The sequence below is a fragment of the Helicoverpa zea genome, chromosome 10 (genome assembly GCF_022581195.2).
Source record: "Helicoverpa zea isolate HzStark_Cry1AcR chromosome 10, ilHelZeax1.1, whole genome shotgun sequence".
Taxonomy (NCBI): Eukaryota; Metazoa; Arthropoda; class Insecta; order Lepidoptera; family Noctuidae; genus Helicoverpa; species Helicoverpa zea.
Window position 1 is genome coordinate 8,836,564 of NC_061461.1, and position 27,267 is coordinate 8,863,830.

General features: G+C 36.2%; 1 protein-coding gene and 1 non-coding gene across 2 annotated transcripts in view; one reads left to right on the forward strand and one right to left on the reverse strand.

The window, feature by feature from the left end:
• The first annotated feature begins 7,221 nt into the window (after positions 1-7,221).
• Positions 7,222-7,293, forward strand: Trnap-ugg. Its single transcript has one exon. It is a non-coding gene; the product is annotated as a tRNA-Pro (tRNA).
• A 6,156-nt stretch (positions 7,294-13,449) lies between these two features.
• LOC124633718 (RNA/RNP complex-1-interacting phosphatase) overlaps positions 13,450-27,267 on the reverse strand; it is a 56,628-nt gene continuing 42,810 nt past the window's right edge. The window contains exons 6-8 of the mRNA XM_047169029.1: positions 21,129-21,169; positions 14,896-15,003; positions 13,450-14,625 (exon numbers count right to left, since the gene is read on the reverse strand). Of these exons, the coding sequence (XP_047024985.1) occupies positions 14,267-14,625; positions 14,896-15,003; positions 21,129-21,169 (508 nt within the window). The 3' untranslated portion in view covers positions 13,450-14,266. The remainder of the gene's footprint in view (positions 14,626-14,895; positions 15,004-21,128; positions 21,170-27,267) is intronic.

Genomic DNA, 27,267 nt, shown 5'->3' on the forward strand with positions numbered 1-27,267 from the left:
CGCTCAGACAAACCTGTTATCATTTCAAATTTTATGTAAGCATGTTTTGTTTTGTTATTTTATCCATTTTTACATTTTTTTAATTTCCTTGATTATTTTAGTTCTTAAGAAACTAATGTCATTTTTCACTAACGGGCTTAACTACACATACACACACATTTGTCAACAACATTCCCCACAACACGCATATTACTTGACAAACTTAGGAGTCAAACATACACGAGTAGTAGTAATCAACACGCACGTATTCTCTCTCACACAAACACCAAAAAACATACTACAATTACATAAATACAAATACATAAAAACATACATGTTATGTAAGCCTATATTGTTATGTTATTATTTTAACTATTTTTATTACCTTTTAATTCCTTTGATTATATTAGTTCTTAAGAAAATTATGTTATCACTCACTCAAGGGCTTACACATACACGGACACTAACACGCCAACAACTCTCCCTACCACATGCACATATCTCAACAAACTTAGGAATCCAATACACACTGGTAATCAACACACACGGCTTCTCTCTTACACAAATACATAAATACATATTAAATACACAATACATACTCTACACGGCTACACAACACTATTTACCACAAACTCTTTCTTATGGAAACGTTGTCAATCTCACTCAGTTTAACCAAGACGCAACAAAAATTTTAAATAAAAATCACACACAAAAGCTTCTTTCATACATCATTATATCAAATAAAAATGGCTTCACTTGACATCGCCAATGATATAGACGAATCCTTTTCAATAGAATGTCACACAGTAGATTCCCCAGAAAGTTGCAATATTATCCTAAATGTTTCCAAAGATAAATTCACAGTTCTTACATACAATATAAGAAGCTATCAAAAAAACTTCGACGACTTTAAAGTTGCTTTATATAGGTTGAACTCAAACATTGACGTAATTGTGCTAACAGAGTGCTGGCTGTCTGAAGGCACAATCTTAGAAGAAATGCCAGGGTACTACATATACAGAACCTCTTCCCAAGTTAACAAAAACGGAGGTATTGTTACCTACATCAGAACAGCTTGGAATAACGTTACTAGTACGGAAGCCAATCTAGCTGACGCTGACAGTTTGCTCTTAAACATCACATATGACATTACACTTCTAGCAATATACCGTTCCCCTTCTTTTACTAACGCAGACACCTTCTTCAGTTCCCTTGACACTATACTCTCAGATCTAAAACATAAGCAAACAATCATAGTAGCTGGTGACATTAATATTAACATTATAGACTTAGAAAATAACCAGGCTTCTAGCTATTCATGTCTCATGGCTTCACACGACCTGACTCCTGCGATCACTGCTCCTACGAGATGCGGTTCATGTATTGACCACATATTTGTTAAAACCAACGCAACTGCAGTCGGTCTCGTCTGCAACCTCTCCATCACGGACCATGACTTAGCGCTGTGCAGTGTACATCTTAAGCCGAACACGATACAAACCAAACGCTGGAAAACTAAAACTGATTGGAATGCTGTGGATGCCGAGATCACCCAATCCGACTGGGAACCCATTTACACTTCCTCCTGCGTCAATAACTCGATAAAATTATTTAACAATATTGTCACCGGCGCAATCAACAAGCACACAAAACAAATAAAGATCTCCAGGAAACTTGCTAGCATCCAACCATGGGTCACACCCGGCTTAATAAGATGCATGAGACAACGTGACAAACTACATCTAGAATGCAAAGCTAACCCTAGTGATGACATCAAACGCCTAATCTATACACGTTATAGAAACTACCTGCACATGTTGCTACGCAATCTTAAAAACACACACAACAAAAAGGAAATACACGTAAATAAAGACAACCCTAAAAGACTCTGGGCGGCTATAAAAAACATCTGCGGAAACAAGAGCACCCAAAACAGCGCTACACAACTAATTACATCTAGCACCTCCCCCACACAAGCACTTGATATCTGCAATCAGCACTTTGTCAACGTAGGAGAACAGCACGCAGCCAAAATCCTCAACAAACTCGGGATACCACACAACACACTAATAGACTCTTACCGGTCACAACAAAACAACTCACAATCATTCTTTATGAGTCCTACTGACGATGAAGAAATCACCAACATTATACGGAATCTAAAAATAGACAGTGCACCTGGTCCCGATCAACTCACAGTTTACTTACTCTCTAAATGCATCAATAGCTTTATCAAACCCTTAACCCACATATTCAATTTAAGTCTAGAAACCGGTGTCTTTCCAGATTCCTGGAAGACGGCATCCGTGACCCCCATTTATAAAACTGGATCTAAAGACGACCCTAAAAATTACAGACCCATAGCTCTCCTAAGCATAGTCTCAAAAATATTAGAGAAAATAGTTAACAAAAGACTCACAGAATATCTCGATAAAAATCACATCATCTCAGACCGGCAATTCGGCTTCCGTCAAGGCAGATCCACCGAAGACGCAGTGTCACTTCTGACAGATCGAGTTTCCTTCTATATCGAAAACGGACAATACTGCATTGGTGTATTCCTCGATCTGGCAAAAGCTTTCGACACGGTGTCAACGGGACTGCTACTAAAAAAACTCGAGCTCATTGGCATTAGGGGCAACACACTGGAATGGTTCCGCAGCTACCTCACACACCGTAAGCAATACGTCAAAATAGGTGGACATAAAAGTAAACTCCTTCCAATTAATTATGGAGTACCTCAAGGCAGCACGCTGGGCCCCACCTTGTTCACACTTTACATAAACGACATAGTAAGCCTGCCCCTTAACGGTGCCGAAATTGTCACATACGCCGACGATACAGCCATTGTCTTTCATGGAAGGTCCTGGGACTGTGTACGGGAACTGGCTGAACGCGGACTTTCTGAGATAGCACAATCCCTAGACCATAATCTACTGACACTAAATGTTACCAAAAGCAAGTTCATTACGTTCTGCAAGACAAATTCTACCTGTCCTCCACGCTCATTCACTCTAAAAATACACTCGTGCACACAACCGCAAAATAATCACTCCCAACAACACTGCGCCTGCGAAACAATCGCACGTACTGACACCATTAAGTACCTCGGAGTCATCATAGACCAACACCTAAACTATAAGGCACACATCTACTCACTGTCTGCTAGAGTCCGAAAACTAATTCAGGTCATGAAAAAACTTAGGGACTGCTCACCACTAGACGTACTGAAGACGGTATACTTCGCTCTCTGCCAATCCGTCATTCAGTACTGCATACGCATATGGGGGAGTGCTGGAAAAAGCACCTTCATAACTTTGGAAAGAGCACAAAGAGCTCTAATTAAGGTAGCCTTAAAACTACCGTTTAAATTTCCTACAGACACATTGTATGGAAAGTTCCGTGTACTAAGGGTTCGACAGCTATTTATACTCATGGCAACTCTTGCTACTCACGCCGCCATCAAAAAACGCGCCGACTACCAGGACTTACTTAGAAAACGGATCTTTAGAATACCTTTACCAAATGCCAACTCTGAATTAGCCAGACGTTGCACCCAATACTCAAATCCTAGCACTTACAACAAGGTCAACAGAATTTGTGACCTTAGAGACTGTACTCACAATATGTGTAAAAAGAAGATAACTGCAGCCCTACTAAAACTGACTTACATCGAAACCGAAGCTCTGCTGTAGTACCTACAAAGCCACCAACACCATGAACATACCTACAAAGTCACCCACACCATCAACACTATCACTCTCACACCGACACTACACACCACACACTCTCTCACCTCACACATACACTCATTCACACATGCCCTCACATACACACCAAACTAGCATAAAAGCCCGATTAATTCACCTAGTTTTAATATCATTTTCTTTATATTATGTACCTCAATTTAAGTTCCAACATCCTTAGCTCATAATTTCCTTTACTATTTCATCTCCAAAGATTTGGTACCTATGTAACTTTATAATATAAGCAATATTAAAGCACTCAGAGCCACAAGATACAAGCTGTGCTTAGTTTGTGGCTCAACGGTATCTACCACAATGTAAAGTTGCGTTTTTGATAATAAACATTATTTTTATTTTTTTTTATTATTTTTATTTTTTTTTATTATTACAAATAAAGTAGAACAGGACTTGGCTTCTATGCGATCTCAAAACTTTTTACGGTGGAGGAATTGCGTAGAGGATTGGCTTTTTTTACATTTAATGTTTTTGGTGGGATCTAATTTATTTTTTGTAGGTCTCTTTCTTCTCTAAGTATAGGTATAACAAATTAAATTAACTGACATGCAACTAACTCAATATATAACAAACTAAGTATGTACACCTAAAGTAGCACGTAAACAATATTTTTTTTACCTAAAAAAATTCGAAATTGTCGAATTTTTTAATCGAATATCTTTTAGAATAAAAGAGATTTATTTCAGAGGTAGATGACGTTATCACATGAAATTATTTGATTTTTTTAAGTACTACATACTAAGCTATGTAAGGGTGCGTCCACATCTGGCGAATGCGCCGCGAATGCGCAGCACGCGAGCCGATCGCGAGCTGTCCGCGAGCTGCGCGCGTGCAGTCACTGCAATAGTTCGGTGCGCCTCTTTAGCGCAACTCACGCAAGGCTCGTATAGAGCGCGCGAGCGGCGCGCGATCTGCGCGCGATCTGCGCGCAATCAGTTCTCGCCCTTACAGTTCCGTATATTGGCTCAGTACTATCGAAGATGGCAGACGTCGCGCGCCGCCTGCGCGCCGCTCGCGTGCGGCGCTTAGGTCGCGCGCGAGCTGCGCGCGTGCGGCGCAGAAGCGGCGCACGAACAAAAATGCACGCGCGCAGCTCGCGGACAGCTCGCGATCGGCTCGCGTGCTGCGCATTCGCGGCGCATTCGCCAGATGTGGACGCACCCTAACGAAACCATAGCGCGATTTAGACCAGGACAACGCCATCTATCGAGCGAGCATGCAGTGTTTATCGCACTGCATTAATATGAAAGATTTTATCATTATTCATTTCATTTAAACCTATTTTTTTTATTCATATGTTGTATATTTAATACATAATAACAATATACCACTACGTAACAATAAAACAAATAGTAACATTTTGTACATAAATAAATAACAAAGTTATCAATGCAGTCAAAATTCATACACAATGTTCTTGAAAAACCGCAAATATAAATTTGTTTCCTATTTTTTTATTAAGTTTTAAGGTTTTTATAATTTTCCCTTTATATGTAGCTAATAACCTATCTTGGTGCCAAATTTGAAGGTTCTAAGTTTGCTAGAAGTACCTTAGACTTTTGATGATCGGTCAGTGAGTCAGTGACAAAATGGTGTAACTTTGATCGCTCATAACTCGTAAACTATTTATTCAAATGTCTTGTAATCTTGAGACTGAGCTTGTTCTAATACTAACTCTTGGTCATCGAACCTAAGCTCCTAGCTTTGTTCACATGGAAGATACAGGGGGCTGAAATAGCCGCGAAACGCTTCAAGAAAAGATGGTACGGCCGTGCCCGCTTTGCTCGAGTCTTGGCTGGGGCACTGCCGTGCCCTCAGATTTGCATTGGTACTTGCCTGACCTGTAATCGAACTAACACCCTCATGCATGAGAGGTTGGTGTTTTACCCATTAGGCCACCACGACTACTGGTTCTACTGGTTGGACTGGTAACGATAAAATATAAAAATCCAACTTCGATAAAACTTGCCGTTGCCCGCCGATTTAAAGGCCACCACCTGAAAGATCAACCGCTTTGATTTGAAAACACCGCAACTTTAATACGCTGTAATGCACATAGCAATTGTTAAAATTAAAATCACGCGAAATTCGACTTTGTTTTGTACGCTATAGAATTTTTAACTAAATGATAAGGTGACGAATGAATAGTTAATTGTGGACCTCTGTTCCAAAAACTTGGAAATTGAAATGATACCCTCTCTGAATACTTTAATTTTTCATCTTCTTGCAACCAAAAATGTTATAGGCGTGGTGGCTTATGTTTAACGCAATTTTAACTTCAGCATGAGAATCATAAAACGCTAACAGTAAAATGTGTTTTGGTATTTAACACTATTTTGCATTACAAATGGCAGACATTGCCTAACTCAGTGACAAAATACGAAATAAATAAAATAACAAAACCAATACCAGTATTCCCGTTCTATCTCGAAAAGCTCTATAATAAATAGTATATAAATAACAAAAATCCGTAAAGTAAGAATTATGTTCCGTTGATGAAGGAAAGAAAACATCGATGCTCAATATATTACTGCCTAATTACCAATAGATTATACTTATCGGTTCGTATGACAAGAAAAGAAAAATGTTTTATTTGACCCGTTGAAATGTATCCCGTATTTACAAGTCTATTAATAAGATTAAAGGAGTATTTCATTACACCTGTTTGTTACCGGTTTGGATGGAATTAAATAATGTCTACGAGTGTACAATGAAAAGGATTTTTGTGGACCGGAAAATTTGTATTTATGATAGCTACAATAATTGAATAGGCTTTAATTCTGTTAGTTTGTTCATGGTAGTTGTGTTGATAAAATAGAAAGTAAATTGAATGTTACTTGAGCATTTGATTTTGAAAACTTTAAGTTTGGGTTTGATTTACAAATGCAAAAAAGTGTGAGTTATTTGTGTTTTGCATTATATATTATCGAATTTATTTTAGATCATTTCGTAAAAAAGGCTAACTTTGCATTGCAACAGATATAACTTTAACTAATTCACTAAACACTTGAAATTATTTTTAGTATGATTGGAACAACTAACGTATTACTGCTTAAGCAATAACAATAAAATGCTTTAATTACTACACCGTAATTAAACAACTAAGCGTAAAACATTGACTTTGTTTTACAGTAAAGAAAAACATCTAAAACAACATATATTATATGTATTTACATACCTACTATAATATGTGGAAGTGTAGGTAATATATGCTTCATTCAGTGACAACGCGGGAATTGATTTTCTATTGTTCTATAATTAGCGACATACCAGAGATTAAACCTCGCAGAACCTAAAGAAGCCTCGAAAACATGAGCTCTTAAATAATATTCTTTTGTGCGAAAGTTTAGAACATCAAGAAGAAGGCATATGCAAGTTCTCATTTCCTATGATTTCAAGATTTTGTTCTAGTTTTTACCAATTTTACTGACAAATGCTGGCATTAGCTAACCGAGCGTAACTTTTTTGTCTCTGATCAAGCGGCTCGTTGGTCTAGTGGTATGATTCTCGCTTTGGGTGCGAGAGGCCCCGGGTTCGAATCCCGGACGAGCCCAATTTTTATTGAGGATATTCAGAATAAGCTAATCTGAGACAAATGTTAATAAGGCTAATCTCTCTCCTTTATTATAACTTTAGAGCAAATTCCCTTAACTTTTAGTAAAACCATTCCTTTCTTAATTAATATCCAATCATCTTTACTTCTATAAAATAAAACAATATATCATAATATCGAATAATTTATTAAAAATATTGATACAAGATCAAAACATGACCAATGTCACCTGCTATAGATTCCAAACTCTCGCTTTTAATAAAAAGAAAAGTTAAAATTATAACAAGGGATGTGACGTTAACAAAGCTCATGTAAGTTTTTATTCGATGTGATCGGACGAAGTATAATAAATAGCTTCCTGTCGTTCTATCGATATTATTTCGTATTATCTTTCAATTTAAGTCTTATAGCGCAAACCACCTGGTATAGACAAGTTAAATACTTGTTGGACTATATAGATTGTATAAATTGTATACATTGTTATTGTTGTTACAGCATTTTTATCGTCCCACTGCAGGGCACAGGCCTTCTCTCACACGGAGAAGGATTAAGCATTAATCACCACGCTTGCTCAATATACATATAAGTATCGCAATAAATACCTACAATTCTTCAAAGAAATTTTGAGACTGATATATTTTGGGAACCATCCAAATAAGACTAAGTAAGAATACCTTAGTGTCAATATGCTGATACCTTTGGAATCAGATTAGCAGGTACACATGAATTTGACCTATGAAAATAGTCCGCTGAGGCTGATCCTCTTATATCTATTTACATAATATTAAAAGATAATAGTTGAAATCAAAATATTAAAAGCAGCTGACTAAATAATCACCTATCAAAACTTACAAGGCTGCATTAAACCGTGGAATAAATATCGTGAGTCAAACGCGCTTATGATTAGTCACCGGAAATGTAACGCTAGTAAGGATTCTCTCCTTAAACGGTAAAACGGAACCCTTAGGACATCACCCCATTATTTGCTTGATGCACTTTGATGATACATTCAAAATATAGTACCTACTTGTGAAATAAATAGTTAGACACATTTGATTTGTGTGACGAAGCTCCGGCCGTCTGGGGGTGTTACTTCTATGCTTCAATTCTTCATGATTGAGAGGATGGAGTATAGACTGGAGGATGGGCTGAAAGGTGCTCATTACCTAAGTATAGTTCCCGGCACGTAACTTGGCAAGAATCGTGAGATGAAAACAAGTCCTATTTTTTTCAAGCAGACATAATCGCCACTAAAGGATGTCAATAACCATAGAATAATGCACAAGCAATAACAGGGACCAGTTTTTTGTATAATTTAGTGCACTATGTGCGAGCTCAAACTTATTAAAGGTCCCAAATCCTTGCCAAGTTATATGCCGGCTACTATACCTATGGGAGTTTTGATTGCTTCTGGGCCGGAGGAGATTGCGAGCTAATACATATTCTGTTCTGGTCCCACACAATATGCGGTAACAACAAATAGATAATGATGTTATCTTTAAGGATTTCTATCGACATTTTAGACGTGATGTAACAATGATGTCAGGAGCTAAACAAACGTAGGTACATTTTTTGTAGCGTATTTAAAACATCAACAACATAACACTATTTAACAGATCGTTATAAGGAAAATTTCGACATGAACACACAAAACAAATGGCGTCTTCAAGTTTCCAACCTTTTATAGTTTCCAAGAATGTGTCCTCAGCCCTTGAATGAAGCGAGGTCGTGGACGTGCAATCAATAAATACAACGCTTGAACAAACCATTATTAATTTGCTAGTATATGCCCGCGACTTTGCTCAGGGGGCATTTAGAATAAGGCTCCTTCGAAGTCGCCTAACTGGATTGGTAATACAGGTAGTCTTGTGGGGAACAAAATTAAATGGGTGTTGTTAAATGAAATTGTGAACTTGTATTTACGTGTATAGTGAACTTGCCACAATTTTACCATAGCAACATTAGAACTTAGTTAAGTGTTTACCAAGCTGAGTTACAAATAGGCATTATATCATAATTGCTTATGCTTCTATTATTCTCAAAAGCCCACAAGTTATTTAACTTTCCTTTGCAGATTAAAGTTAAAATTATATTATTTCGACTATCAAACAAACCAACGGTATCTTACACTTTTATTATAATGTTCACAATAGACAATCAGCATTATAATTACTGGGTATATTTATTAACACATACACGAGGAATTCCACCGAGCTTCCCTGACTGTCAAGTGTTTGTATTGTGCATGTTTTGTAGGTCGATCTGAAGAACGCAGATGTAATTGTGTGCCTAAGAGTGCAATTAACACTGGGTAAATGTTCCGAGTCTCATCTCCTTGATAGTTTTCATTAACAAAGATGATATACCTAAGTATTAATTGTTTTGCTTAATTACACATGTTTGTGCTACATCGTAAGGTCGACAGCCTAACAGACTTATCTTATTTACTATCTACATTCTCTCCTGAAGCTTATATTTAATATCCATGACTATGGGTGTAAAGTAAGGTCAGTAAAAGATGTTCATATAAAATATTTTCAAATAACTTCTGTGAGATAACATCAATACAAAAGAAAGGCATTATTCAAACACGTGTAGGTTCAATTATAATCATCTCTTTCACCGTAATTTAATATCCCTTAGTAACGGAACCTGCAATTTATGATAATATATCAATTTATCAGGTTATAATTAAAATATGACCCAGTGTCACAAATGCAGGTATCAGTTCCCGCAGCGGCAGAACCCTTTAATTGTGTTCAAATCGAAACTTAATGTTATTGTGCCTTCGTTCATTTTATCGATCGGCTTTATTAATCGCTTTATTTGTCATAGATTAAAACTTTGGTACACAGGTTCTATTTAATTATTTATCGCACCTTTTCAAATTGATTGCTCATTTTTAGCAATAAAGTAAGTTGTGGCACAGTTTTGCGCGTTTAGATCCAGATTAATTTGATACAAAATAGAAAGGCTTTGGGTTAGTACCGGATAATATATAAAATCGATTAAAGTTGCTAAACAATGTAAAAAAAGTAGCTAAACAATGCATGGTATTAACATCATTTTGTCCCCGTAAGGGATAAAAAAAATATTTAGCCCAGTAAAATAGGTACAGTACAGGGCAAAAGAAAATATCTGAACATTTTTCAAATCCCCACAGAGGAAACTTAGGTATATCCACAAACCTGAACCTCGATTACCTTTCTCCAAGATACGTAGGACCACAGAAGCGACGTCGATATCGGCAGCCTCGGGGCACGCAGACAATATCGCTCCAGATTGAATTATCGATCCGATAATAGGATCGCGAGAGTAATGCCCCTATATATTGTTCTTGCTACTTTAATTATGGTAGCTATTGGACTAGCTTGTTTATTAAGCATTTCTTGGGGGCTAGATCTGATACTTTCAGAATGAGAGTTTATTCAAATGTATCTATTAGCAGTTATTGAAGTGTAGATTACCGATAAAAACTACATCTTTTATTTTAAAGGAACTTTCATCATAAATAATGGCTACCTACTACTGTAAAGATAAGGTCATTAAACAAATGCAGTATACAGTAAACGCCACAGCATCTACCTTGAAATACGCCGCCTATTAATTAAAACAAAAAGGGAAATATACTCGTACATCATCTGCTGGAAAACAATAAAACAAAACTGTCGGTATCAATTCCATTGAATCGAAAAATCTAAACAATATAACTGACCTATAGACACTGTTTGAAAGCGTTGGTTAGCAGATAACAATCAATATGGCGCCCGAAGCGTCACCGGCTGTCACCCAAATGAACGAGCACATTAAAATGAAACGCCTCAGAGTAATGGACATAAATTAAATAGTCGTCCACGTCACTCAAGCCGCAGGACATGAAGAAATACGCCCTGACGGAAGCCAGGTAGTTAAGATTCCAAACAAAAATATAAGATAACAACAGTTAAGATGTTAAGTTTTATTAGGAACCAACAATGCGACGCTAATTTACGTCCTTTTGAGACGTAAGATAAGGATAACAGTATTGAGTTTTACGATTCAGATTTTCTTGCGTCTCGTGAGAATTCTCGTTAACCGCGCCAAGTGTTAAGTCTAACCACTCACAATTTGTAAGACTACAATTCTAGACACAAACAGAACATAAAATTTCTTCACAGCGATCGCTCATCTTAAATTATTGCTGTGGGTCATACCACACGCGAATGTATTGCAATTCATTACAACACTAACGTTAGAAACCGATAGTTACAATACACGGTGGTTACAAGTAAATTACTCGAAGTACTCGTAATCTACGCCCAGGAGGCAAACAATAGAGCAATAAAAGCAACTGCACCCGACAACTCGAGAAAGCAACAAACGTGTCGGCAACATATAAATCAAAGACAACCTCGAGCGTTACTACTTGAAGCTACCCACTAATATATCAGTGGACATTGCGGACCAAACACTGGGACATAATTCAGTTTTCCGATACATAAAATACTCTGTTTCATAGAAATAGATCCCTGTCACGACGAACTATCCGCACTTTGCACTATCTGTCTCATCTCTCCATTGATTTATTTCCTGAAGTTGACAAAGTATTTGCAACTTAATTTTCTGTTTTGGGATCCTTTTTAAGACGTATCCGATTTATATTCCGAGTTGTTGAGTTGAATGCAGTAATGTACTGGACCAGCAGTTAATTTAGTTTAATGTTTAGTGTGCAGTGTGCTCTACAATCAATAATGGAATCGGGGAATTCATGCATTTCAGTAGAAGCGTATTGATCATACTTTATTTTACCATGACCTGTTCAACTCTTAAAACACAGCCTCCCACCGTTGCTAGAGACAGGCTTAGCACTTCACTAATTTAAACTCCGTAACCGAAATCAAAACCACTAAATATAACAACAAAATATGGACCAACACAACATCCGGCAATCATGAGTTTTAACGACTTGCAAAGCTTAAAAATTTCCACTGCCTCAAGTACGACATTGTAAAGCGCAAATTCGACCGACGAATATCAACATTTACGGTCAGAGATGTCACATAAACAGTCATAAAATTTTGGTACAATTATCCAAATATGTAGGTTTTAAAGTAGTCGGAATTCCTCCACGGCGCATTTCGTAAACAAATAATCTTAAGGGCATCGGAGCAGGTGGAGGGGAAATCAACAGTGCAGCTTTACGGCATCAACAATTATGGCAGTTTTCATAAAAACTTCGAGATATCATCGGCTTTGCTTTTCTTTGTCATTCATGTAAATAGACTTGCGATGACGAAATCACATCATTAAAAAAAAATATATAAAATGTTTTGTCAAAGCATTTTGGCAGCATTAAAGACTGAATATTAAAATCTGTCTCATTATTCTTCTTAATAAAGTCACGGTTAACTAATATAGATGCAATATTCTCTGCAGGTATCTTTCGCTAGCACTGACGTCAATATTTTAAGAAGACAGAACTCAAATGTATGCAAAACTATTGCGTAATTTAACAAGTCTCCTTTTCCTTAAAGCTGTAAGTATCAGCCATGAAATAATTTGAAGCATAATGTAATGCATGCAATCGACATAGAAGCACCCAATCTTCATAGCTTGCCGATAGGATCAGACGTGCGTCCCGTCTACGTGATCTCACCAATTTCACCATAACAAGACTTGTTCTCATGAGTATCTTGATCTGCTTTACTTTGAACTATAATATAATGAACTGCTTCTTCGATAAATCGAGGAAGCCCTTTGTTTTCGGTTGTATTCAAAAAAATCGAATAGAAAAGGAATTTTATTCGCAAAGTAACGAATAATTATAGTTCGGCCATTCAGAGAATGCGTTCCTGACACGTCGCGATTGAACTGACGACGTAACTTTGCAATGGCGTTGCAGTTACGATAAAAATATTTTTGCTGGTTGTTTACCGTTTTAACAATTGAGGAGCATTAAAACAACATTATTATATCAATAATCAATGAATGTTATTACGTCGTCAGTTCAATCGCGACGTGTCAGGAACGCATTCTCTGAATGGCCGAACTATAAACTATGATAAGTATTCGTTCCAATCTTTCTCTTTACTTGAAAGAGCACAGACAACCACCACAGTTTCTTAAAATAGTTACCGAGGGTGTAATAAAATTAAGAAAAAAACAAAAAAAAAGGTCTAAAATAAATAAAATTTATTCAAAAAGTTTATATTGTATTTCATATCGACAAATACGACCCAAGGGTATTATCAGTAATAGACAATTACAAACAGTATACCACAAATATATATAAAAAAAATGAAACCTTTGTCATTTTTTTGAAACAAACATTATATAAAAAGAACGACAGCAGATTTACTATTATGAAAAAAATATAGTATTTTTCGTATACAATTTCTTAACGTACGATAGATGCGTTAATACAATGTTTCTAAATTGAAACTAGCTATTACTTTAGAGTACTTTAAACCGTTTCATTCAAGTGAAAAAAATATATACTGAAGTTCAAACATTACTAAATACGCACTAAATGAAATACGAAAGATCGTAAATCGAGACTGTGGAACACTATAATAAGTGCGAACTTTAAAAATATTATACCGAGTATTATTATACACGCTTACATGTACCCTTGTAAGGTACAGGCAAATGTAGGTAAAATATTCAAATTAATGCTATTAGCTATGTAGCTTTTGTTACTAAAACGTAGTTGATACCGTTCCGTGGATTTTTTTAGCCAGAACTATTTAGTTTTAATTCATTATTTCATTATACTAAGGTAATAAGTTTATACCGATTACAACAGTTACAGACTAAATTAATTCTAAATATGACTACTTAAATTTTAGCATCACAACAAAATAATATTGCAATGTCCAAAAGATTTTTTTTTGATATTTAGGTATTTAAAAAATGTAATTAGATACTTATTATGTCATATAGAACAAACAAAATTTCATTATGTACAGCAGCCTTTCTAAAAAAGGTTATTTCATCAATAATCACGTTTGAAATCGTAAGCGCTACTTTCGGAATCTCCTCTCCTTCGCCAATTAGTGTCGTCACTCGCTCTACTTCTATAACTGTTCCTATCACTGCCAATACTTCTCCTAGACTTATATCTGTCATGGCTCTTGTCACTATTTCTGCTGTACCTGTTATATCTATCTCTGATTTTGCCATCGTCAGCATCTTCATCTTCCTCAAGTGGTGAACGTTTGTAAGGTGTTCGTTTCGTACTTACAGGTTTAATTTCTGTACTGTTGCCTACGTCTGGAGGTGGCGGTGTCGTTCCTAACAAATCTGCTGTGTAGTTTTCTCGTTCAATTTGATAGCCGCGAGCCTTTTCGAATTCTGTAACAAAGAGTTTCGTTACAATCCTGATCAAAAATTTTTGAAATTTTTATTCTGGATGAGAAGTTTTTGGAGATTATTCCTTGTGAGTAACTCACAAAATACAATAGATAAATGCAAAATGAACCAATGAAATAGTCCCTTCGAATTTCACCTGTCTGAAAGGCACTTTCATCTGAGCATATTATGGCGTACCGACGCGGCGTGCGAAGCCAGCACTAGTGAAGTAATAAACAGTTCAAGTAGCAATATTTATAGACAATAACTAACTCTTAATAGCGTCCTTGGCGGGAACCCCGAGGCGGTCGCGCATGTATCGGCATACCATGTAACCAGTGCGGTTCAGCCCGTGAGTGCAGTGGACACCGATCAGGAATTCTGTAACAAAGATGTCTGTGAAAACTGGGGACGTCTTAACAACATTTTACAAAATATATAATAATTATATGGTAATATATTGATAAATAAATATTGAATGGAATCTTCAGGCTGCAGTCACCAGGAGTCTAGTGGTGAAATAAGTGACAAGTCTAACAGAGAAAATACGTAAAATGAGATCCCAATACCAACATATTAAAACAAACCAAAAACAATAATACGAAAAGACAAACAGTAATGCAATCACGATCGATAGCCACTAAAGCGCACCGCGGAAAATAAACGAAAACCTCATGTTTGTGTCTTCAAAATCGCACGGCAAACATCGGCCGGAGGTCGTTGACTCCCGCCCCCATCGCACCCCATCGCTAAGCGAGGGCGGTGCAACGGGGTGGCACCGGGAGAAAGGAAGTCGTGGCCGCGGTTTGACACTTCCTCAGGAAGACCTTTGAAGTAGCAACCAAGATGTACCTTCACATCCTACACAATTGCACAAAGCAGCCTTTTAAAATTATTGCGTTTAGAAATGTAGGCAGACAAAATCGTATTTTGCGGCACATTCCAAGTTATAGGAGTTATAAATATGTTGCAACTCAGCTGTGGATAAAAGAAACCTCTACAAAGACATAAGAGAATCAGTGAGTATATTTCAAAGATCGCGAACAGACTCATAAACCCACGAAGCGTAAGCGAGCATAATACAGACGTTACGACCTGACTTTGTCCGCTACACATGCACCTCGTAAGTTCCTTAGCACGAGACAAAAAACGAACAAAAACCTTATTGTCGATGCAAAATTCCCACGCAGAGCGGCCAAGGGGTAATGCATTTGAGGCATTACACATGCAAATTCATGCCAAGTCGGGACAGACAAAAAAACAATTTCATTTAAAACAATCCATCAAGGCAAGCTTTGCCAGCAACTTAATTAACGTATGTACATGTTTTCAATTACAGAAACAAACAGTGCAATGATAATTATGAGAACTCACTCAGAGGTATCTTTATGAGATAATATTTATGAGCTTGATTTACGTCGTATGCGCAGACAACTCGTCTGGGTTAATTTTCGTTAGAGGTTTTATCTTTATTGACACTAAATGTAGTGCAAAGTAGTCCAATCAAAGAATAATGACAAACTTAAGACAGTGAATACTGTTACAGGTATTTTAGCCAATATCGTTATTTCTTACACAATTGACTTCACCAACACTAGCAGCTTCTACTCCAAACATAATGACGTCTCATACAGCTGCCGTTTCAGGTTTTCAAAGTAGCGCTCGGTGACATTTCAAACGTCAACTATTACGTTACGTTGCATCAATTCACATGCAAATCACTGACAATACAATAAGCCAATAGCCCAAAACATGTTACCACTTGTAAGTCACTTAGCATAGAAAGCGTACGTACTGTATTTGTAATGTAATAAACTTGATAGAAAATAAACAACAGTGGTATTTCCAACGGGTCCGAACAAACAGACAAAACGTATTAAAAGAGGGCGTCACTTAATTATAATAATGATGCATCAATGAATATTATTGCGTAATAGTAGGACCCACCGCAGTGGGAAAATCACAGGCCATTCTAATAGAAAGTATCTGAAAAAATTGCAAAACAACCACCAATTCGCCACTTATTTTGTGTTTATTCTATATGCAAATATTCAAGTGTAGGTAACATTTTAGTTCGCACTTCAGTATTTGACGTCAATAATAATCACATCAGCAACAATAGGCCTTTACAAACAACTACCAACAAATGACTTTGCAAATAACTATCGAAGAAATAATTCTTTCTGCTAACGTCATACACTTTACGTCCAAGTTGGCAGTCACATCATAAAAGCTGCATCAACTATGATATATGTCTTAACTGAGACGAATAGGTGCGCGCATCGCATCGCAATCGATTGTCGACAATCGATGCATTGTGAACGAAACGAGTCGATATCGATACGCGATAGTTCGCCTACGCACGACCCCCTTACATCGTAATCGGCTTATTAGGATTTTACCACACGCATCCATGTGACTGCGGTGTGTTAACAATGTTACGATGTCGACCTAGGTATCTCTTTAGTGCACGATCCTATTACATCGCCGTGAAAAACTGCGATTACACCTGGGGCCCGATTCTCCTAAGTTAATAATGTCAAAATCGCATAGAAATCGAATCGCAATATGATCGCAATAGCAGTTTTAACCATATCGGGCATTCTGCTACTAATAAAAGACCAATCGTATTCGATTGACATTTGATTGGTGTGCGATTGGTCTGCTATTTTGGTAATTTTGGTCTATACGGTAGTTTGCTGTACAATCATTTTGCAATCGTAAATCATTTGCAGACAAAATGATTCATTATTGAATGACAGAAAAGGATAAAAACGTTTATTTCAAAGAAAAAATAGCGGAATGCCACATACGCTTCAATCGTAATCGAGTCGGGATCGGATATCAGTCGAATCGAGTCGAACGTGAATCGTATGTCGCTTAAGTAAAATTAGGAGAATCGGGCCCCAGATCAATAAAAGTCAATTAGTATATTTTTCTAAATGATTTTTAACATCTCAGCGATAGAAAAACATCATACTTAATTACAGAAATATATTCTACCAAAACAGTTAACTTAATCGCCGAGCGCATGTACAAGCAGATTCAAAGCAATAACAAAGTTAGCTATAAACTTGCTAATAGACACTTAGAAATCTCGATAAGCAAATAAACTTACATTAAAACTATGCCATTACAGATATGAGCAGTTAAACAAACCAAAAGCGCCGCGGGACGCTATTAATGCTGCCTTCGTTTGAGACACCACTTGAGACAAACAACATTTTTCGGACGATAAAGGCCTTATTACGTATTAATACATTGATATTTTTATGATAACAGTTTATTCGGCTTGTCAGAGTAAGCGGTGTTGTAAGCGGAAAGCGTTTCTGTCGGACGCTCGCGGTGTGATACAAATGGTATAGTTTGCTGTAAAATTCTATTGCATAATAAGATAAACTTTAAGCTTGTCAAATCGCTTATATTGTAACCTCATCCCAAAAGCGTATGTAAAGAACTTGTTGCGTGTTGCCACATCGTCCGCGGCGCCACGCGTGGGCCGTGATGTGATGATCAGATGACTGATTAGGTATTTAAGAATATTAATTGTCGCAATGGCTCTACATTCTTCGCTTCGGAATTTTTATTGAACACGGACGACAGGAATATTTGGAATTAAAGTAACCGTTTATCAAGGCCATCTAACATTAGATATTCGTCACTTAAAATTAAAAACCGTGGTAAATAAATAACAGGCATTACAGAATATTTAAAAAATAATAAATTGAAGAGTACAAAACAAGATTTTATATTTCTTTGAATATACTATTGAAACATGTGCCTTAATTGGTCGTGTCTGGGAGTACGAGTCGGAGCATACTTCAAGGGAACAATGATGTAATCTTCAGGCAGCAAGTGTTCTTAAAGAATAGCACTAATTATGGCTGAAGGAAGGAGCGACTTAAACACAAAAGATGAACAATAGCTACTTACAGTAGAATACTTCTAAGACAATGCAAACTTATCGGGAATAAATAATTTCTCTTAAAATAAACCACAGGCAGACAATACTGCAAAGTTCAACGAAACAATAAATAAAGATAGTGTTTCAAAAGAATAATATGAAAGTAACACAATAATTTACCAAATAACAATCGCAATATATTATAAGCAACTGTTAAAGTACGTTATCACTCCACAAATAGACAGACAAACAGATTTCTCAGCAACATTTGTCACCGCTACTGGTTCTATTCCAAAAGTGCAACTTTGTCTGTGAGTAAACTGCTTGAAACGCAACGATGTATCCAGCTGCCATATCAACAAACTTGGAAACTAACTTTCAGTCAAACTCATTTTTACGTGACGCCATCCCAATAATACAAAAAGAAAGCTTATTTTATCAGTGTCTTCTTTACGATGCAAGACATACAACTGACGTAAAAATATTGATAGGAAAGATTTTGCTACAACTATCTTCCCATCTAATCCAAAGAAATCATTACGAGTCAATTTAAATTCTTTACGTCTTACTTATTGGCAACAATATTTACACAGACTTTGTAATGTCTAGTAATTTTCCTGGTGCTAATACAAAAAGTAAGCAAACCCCATCGTTTATCAACGTAACTTCGAAAGTAGCAAGTCATCTATGTAAGAGTAAAATAAATCCATCCATCAAGCATGCGACGTGCGACAGTGGGACATCTGCAACACACGTCAAATAACTTCTTGTAAAACATTTATAATAGCGATAACTTTTATAATTGATTTCAATACTATCCATCTGTTAGAAACATCGATAAAAGTAGTCGCTGATAAAACTGACTTTTAATTCGAAGCGAGAACGATAAATTATGCATAACGATGTAAATGTGACGTATGCGATGATAATAAAGTTTCTAATGTACTGAGAACAAATACCAGCGACGACGGGAATAAGAAAATGTAAATTTTGTTTGGCATCAATAAACTAAGAAATAAGCTAAATGTGTTGGATAAAATACATGAAAGGACGAAAAACAAAATTGAAACATCAGATAATTTGATTAAACTTTGAACATGATTACGAGCGGCACGGGGTGCACAAACAGTAGCAAGTGTAACAACATTCCCCGCGCATGCGATATCGTGTAAATCAGGACGCGAGCGCGATTCCTCCTCAGATAGCGAGTGAAATACGAATATCGTCGCATTACCACGCGGCGGAACTTCGACAACACCAATGGTGCCGTTTACTCGAACGATAAACACATCTTATTTTAAAAATATCAATCGAATCTGCAATAAATCTCAATGTATTTATTTAACTTATTCATCGCAATTGAGAAAACAGATCAAACCACACGGATCAACTTACATTCTTCAAGAATCTGGCGCCAGCCTTAGCAAACCAGTATTATATACATCTCACTCAATCTACTTAGCGACACCGATAACCGGCCATTACCAATGAAAACGCCGACAGATAGTTGCATGCTCACAATTAATTGAAACTGCCCACGTAATCTAATAAAAGCTAGTTTTTGTGATCAAGACAAACAAGGGCGCCCATTCGTAATTAGAACTTAATGAACATTCGGAATATTGAGTTCGGCACCGTGAGAAGTCTGACGATAACTACGATTTGTGTCACTGTAATTAAAAGCGTAGCTGCCGATAAACTGGACGTGTAGACTGCACCTACTAGTTTTGACTGCGCCGATCAACCAAAGTTCGAGGAGCTCTGAATTTGTCGTATCCAGTACAAGACAAGGTGAAACGGAAAAGGGATATGAGTTCTTCGAAGAGTGAACACGAATCAAAATTCTCGTTAAAATCGAAGCAGTCTTTAATTGAAATCGTATGTTGTGTCGAACGTCACTGATAAAGCTGTATACGGTTCTGTTAACGCACTGACGTAACTGACCGGTGATGCAAATTGAGCTGCAATGAAATTTATATTATGTAATATTGATTTCAATAAATACATATTTCATTTTTGTTCTGATGATTCATTCATATGATCATTTCCGTTTGATCGAGAGTGAAATGGGATGTATTCATTTTAAGACTTACTATATTTACCTAAATATATAGACAACTTGAATTTTACAAATTGAACAAGAAAGATTTCTAAGTCAAATGACAAAAAAAAACACTAAGAAACAATCGTGGATACTAACAAAATTAGTACAACAATAAGCGACTATAAACAGTACGACCATGTGCTCTATATGGTGTTCTCGTAAAGCAATACAATTAAGCAATGGGCGTGCATTAACACCTCAGAACAAAGTTTTCACCCACGCGAAATGAGTGTACTTGTACCGACTCATGATTTTAACCTACATGACCGTTTGCTGGCAGAGCTAACAACACACCCAATTGTGAGCGTTTGTTTAGATTGAATGTATGGACGGATCTTACCTGTGGTCGACAAACCAAGACTGGCTCTCTTTACTTGCACGGCCACTAAGGAGAAAACCGCAACAGCAATATAAGTCCGCGCACACAAACCATCATTAAAAGCGGCCCGAAAATAATCAACGGCGTTAACATTTATGCAAACAAAAATTTTGACTCACCACAATCTTTTCCCAGGAACTCGTCAACGGTATCCATAAATCTGGAAAAAACAAAGCTCATTTAATAACGAAAACAAACAAAATAGTTAGTGCTCTGAGTAATACGTGTTTTGAGTAATGAGCAATACACAGTCGAAATTAGTGATTACGGAAAACTTAAAGTTTAGCGGCCAAAGCTCGGTCCAAACGGATTTTGCAGCAGACCAATAGGTGATGTGGAACCTTATATCTTCAAAACCTTTGGTGCAGTAGATATCATCATGACATCTATAAACTAGATCAAAAGTTGGACTACAACGTGAATTCTCTGCATTCCAGAATTAGTTCCTAATACAATAAACTATAAATGTTGTAAACGATGTAAAATGATACGTAGCTACAGTTATTCCGCCATAAAACATTTAATTGAATTTCACAAAAATACAGAATCTACGGCACCCGTCAAGAACCAGATGAAATATTATCATGTATCGATCGCAGCGTGTCGCCATACTTTAATCGATTTTTTTACACCTAAAACCGCACGATCCGTGGGCGTTTAGAATTACAAGGCGTTTTGCCGACCGGACTGCAGGTTGAACCTATTTGGTGAAATATGTTTGTTTTCATCATAACAAATGTCTTTTAATATTTGCTACGAGGGGCCGCCGACAAACCCTAACTTGGCATTATCGGAATGTTTTCTTAAATAACTTACAAGGGTGGTCCTGTGTTGATATTTTGGATCGGAATTTTCTTTTCACAGGCAAATAAATGTCGCATAAAGTGTGGCTTTTGATATAAAAATAAATTCTGCGCACAGGCGGGGGTTGTGGTGATTAAGTCTTGTCATGCAAAACTGCAGGCGTTTAGTAAGCGCCATCATTTTCTAATTATTCTAGAGCTCCCCTCGAGCGACACGGGAGCCGACAGCGGCGCCGCGACTAGTTGCATTCAAACGAAATTTACAATTCAGTTTATCATCATCGTCAATATTACCATCTAAAACGGTGCAAACGAGCTCTTCATTTAGCACTCAGATGAGTTATTGGGACGGCGGCAAATGGCTGTTTCAGAAATATTTTATGACTGGAAATAGGGGCTGTCAAAACGTAAAATAACATCAATGTCATAATCGTAAACTCAAGTACGCAAGGAAAAACAACTCAAGCTATCGGAACATAGAACACAGCAAAATAAATACCCATGAAACAGTAATTAAAGACGATGGCGATAAAACTCAAACAGAACTATGTTAACAAGGTGATTCTTTGGAATTTAATCTGTACTCCAATAACATTTACAAATGAAACTAGCCGCGACGTGTGGCGCCGAAAGACAAACAATTGAATTGTGTATAAAGTCACGATTCAACAAATTCAAAGAATATCCCGTCCAAGGTCCTTGGTTACGTAAATTTTGCTTTATGACGTTTTTTTAACATTTTTCAAGTGTATTCTAAGGTAATCAAGAAATGGCATGTTATGTCCAATACTTGGAATGGAAAACCCTATTACTATGAGATTTTCACCATACACGTTGAGTTCGTGTTCTCGGCTCATCTACAAGGAATGACCTCTCGCCCTAACATACATAAAAATAAGTTTTGTGACAGATTAATTAAAATAATTTAAATACAATTTGGCTGAGGATCAACATTAGGTTGATAACGTTAATTAGTTTTACAATACATTACAATTGGTCACGAATAGAAATCGACTGGGTCTTAATGTTTTAAATTCTTACTGTCATTGTATAAATTGCTTCTTTTGAACCAGATGCATAGAGTAACTAAAGCTCACTGATTCAGCTAGGATGCCCAATAAATATTAAACACAAATATAGACATGAGATAATTATCGGATAAGCAATAATCCCTTGTAATCCAATAAAATCACGTCATTTTTATTTATGCGTTCAACTTACAGCACAAACTTATGTTAACAAGAAAACACGAAATGTTCTACAAATGGCTACAATTAATCACATGCAAGGTCGACATGATCACTGAACGACTTCAAAGCAGAACATCGTAACATACAAACTTTCTAAGCATTTCCTGACCAACACGGACGTCATTATTTAAAATCTGTCAAAATTGTGTATTTTATTACTAAGGCGGCAGATCGAAGCAACGTGAATTACATGCTTTCTTATTTAATATTAGTAGCGTCTTGCGTTTGTGAGATAATTTATATCTAGCGGCGTTATCTGTACGGTAAGATCGCTCCCGAGTTATAATCCGGGTATTTTTCATGGCACACCGGCTGCGGTGCCACTGCCGTGCCCCTGCGTTATTAGAAAATTTATGTAACTACCAGGAGGCATCGCTGCAATTATTATTGCCCCTCCGACGCATGCCGAGAACATTCGTGAAGGTGATCCAGACCTACACCATGCATTACTTGGAAACTCAGCCGTGCCGCAGTGTTTGCCAATCGCCGCACATAATCAACTTAAATTAAAATGCATCAAATTTTAATAGATAAATTGACATAAATATGCTAATCTTACGGATTACATTGATTAATCTCTTGATGATATCTAAATGCTTGCTGCCCGAAGTAAATATAAACCCGAACATAATCAATAAGACGCAGTTTTAATGAAAAAGATCATGAGCTTTAAAATTTTGTGGTCCATAAAATGTCAAATTTACAAGACCATTACAAGAGTTTGACGACACAAGATCATAAAATATGCGTATAAACTGTGTCATAATTTTATTGCGAATTAATAACGACATTTATGATAATTTCAATATGTATTTCCAAACTTGTTCCTGGTTTATTGTCATGAGTCTAAATATAGCTGCCGACTTGTAGAATTAAAAAAATCCGGAATCATTTAATCATGGCCTATTAAACTACTCTTTTATAACATTTTAATTTTAAATGATATCAAGCAACCTAGTTACTGCGTAGAATAGAAAATGACAGAAATGCTTTCACAAGACACCGGACCTCACATACGCGACGCGAACGCATCCATCATGGTAGGAGCGTACATGTCGTTATGTGTCGGTACCCAACAAGCGCCGAAAGTGCCCCAAACAGAGATAATGGGCGACATTTTGATACAACGCGAGATAAGGTCCAAGGAGGTTCCCATGCGATCCAGGGCGTCCTCATATGTAAGAACAACGTTGAATAACAACAGGCTAAAGGTCAGACGTGGATTAAATACAAGCAGAAATGCATCCGGTGACAAATAAAGCAGGACCTTCCGAAGCTAAAAGCAGGATCTTGCTACAAATAGGAAAGTAATTGAGAGATTTATGGTTTCATTATATGCGGTGAAGACAGTGAGGTCGTACCGATCATTAATATTACAAAGTTATTAAACATGTATAATAAAGATGCGAAGGACTACGAGACTATCAAAACTATTTTAATGATTTAAACATAAAGTTAATGAAGCTTTAGTGTTGTGTTGGAATATAATTTATGTTGAAGTAGTATCGTACGCATGTCGTCGTGTTCGTGTTTACGGCGTGCAAACTGCACGACCGTCGGTGGCAGACTGCCGTCGCGAAGTAATTACCAAGTGATACATTGCCTTGATCCGAGATGCGCACGCGATCCTGTTTCACTAATACTACGTTTCCCAACAAGGTGCCTGATGTTTGTGATTATATAATAATAACCAATGCTTAAATCAGTGAATATCTGCGGGGTTGTGACTTTCAAAGTTGCAAGTTACTAGAAAATTAGAAACAGCAATTTTGGTTCAAGCTACGTGAAAGATTATCTTTTAAATTAATAAAATAAATACTGTCCTCTAAATTATATAAATAAGAAAAAAAATCCATGACTAAAGGATCCTGTATGTCCTCGACTCTAAATTAATATAATAAAGATCATCAATCAAACGCTCCCAATATTTGAAGTTTCGAGTCCAATTTTGTGCTCTTGTGACCATAAATTCAATAGTAAATTCCAACATGAGCTTAATGAGTAAAGTTTATGTAATTCAAATAGCTCATTTAAATAGTTTTGCTTACATATTCTCACATTAAAAGCATCGTATGGTGTATTAGTAAAAGTTACTATGAAATTATTTAACGGCTATGAATATCAATGTACTTTAAAAGACTATAAAAAATCTGGAAAGTTAAAAGGAAAGTTTATAAAGAGATTGGGTTAATAATTTAGAGTCGGTTTATATTGACAGTTTTATGTGATGTGCGTGATAGTAATAAGTACAAATCAATGTCACGTTGAAAAAGAAAAAAATACTATAAAAATAAAAAAATATAACTTATCGAAAGGAATAAGGCATGAGACAATTATGAGCAAATAATACGAACCTCAACCAGATACAATTTCGTATAATTCCATTAGTTTTTAATTTATTTATCATTAGGTATAAACTAATACAGATAATGGTAAAGGTTATTCATAAAATAAGTAAATTGACTTAAGTGTTATGTAAATATTTAAATTAATAGCATATTTCGCACCAGAAGCCAATTGATTCTTTGATACATATAATATTAATGGATATTTTATGTGTCTCAAAGGCAATAACGGCACCATCTATATGGTGACAGGATTCTAAAGAAATCATTTTATTATGAAATCGTGAGAGCTGTCTGTAACCGTATATTGTAAGTAATTGTAAGAAAATATTGTTTGCTTTTTGCGGTGGAAATATGACAATTACAGCAGCGGTTATGCCTAAGATCATAAAATCCAAGAATTGCATAAATTGAATACAAGTATGATTGAGGAAAAGTTCTATCGTTTAGTTCAATGTTATTTGTGCAGACATAAATTGTTCGAAAAAGTTCTTTGAAAAAATAAAGTCATAATTTTATATAGACTTTAATTCAGTGTTCACAAAGAATTAAGCTATAATATTTTATTATATTATAACAACGGTACTTTCAGTGTATATTTATAGCAAAACTGTCTGAAAATTTAACGACCGCGATAGACGAGCTATGAGACCGCAAAACATTAGTCACACTATTGTCCAAAGTCCTAAATGTAGGGTTGTCATCTATCTTTTCTAAATCTGGATACAATCCAAGTACCTAACCGACATTTTAAGAGAAAAGTGTCTTTAAAAAAGAAAATGTTGGATTATATCCAAATCTGCCTTATTCAAAAGAAAGTTTGAAGAACTGATTCGAGATTTTCATCGAAAATAATATCTATAAGTACTTTATGCATACCATTGCAAAAATCTGGACCGTAGAAAATCTTTAAAACTATGTATTTTTTTTACTTTTCAGTGTGTAATTACGACTATCCTACTATTACATTCAACCCACGAACACAAATATATACCTTAATATTAAAAAATACATTTATCTCTCGGCTTTCGTAGCAACCCTAGTTTGAGTACCACTATCACAAGAGAGTGATTGCTGAAGTAACGCCATTCAATCAGCACAGAAGACATGACACCCCATTCTGTAAATGTTTACGTCGGGAAAGTTTCAGAATAGCCCCTAGAATAACCTTTTTGCCTTTCAGTGTCTGAAACCCCAGTTAGTAAAGGTGTATTCTCATTCATACTGTGAAATATTGATATTATGTACAATTTTTTTGTCATTTTTTTTTGGACTGGCAACACTGGTGTCAAAGTGTCAAGTCGTGAAAAAACGGCTCCGTGATTTAATATTTTAGAAAAATAGTTATTTATTGATAATCGTGTTTAAAATCGTGTAATATAGTTAATAAGTGTATGTAACAGTGTTGTTAATATGTTTTTGTCGCAAATATTGAAAATTCAAAGCAAATGTGATTGAGTGAACCAGCTGTCAAACGGACAATTTGAAATCTGGGGAGTATTTTGTTTTTCTTTTATAATATTATTGTATCTTTGTGTTTATACACTATACAAACCACTTAAGTACACTGCTCATTGTTATGAGCAACGTCCCTACACACACATCGGCTCAGTTACTGTCTCCTTCTGCTTGACAATATTGTGGAAGCAGAATCGACGACGTTAACGTTCGCCGCAGACATTCAAACACTTCAATTATTTAATATATACACTCATACAACTACTAAGTATTACTATACTTTTCCATGATCAATCCTTCTATGTATTTCTATTAACTTCTGTTCTGTGTCAAACTTACAAACCAATTCCTTTGTTTGTACATAGTCAGTTTCACTTTTGTATTTTCTAAATAAAGTCAAAC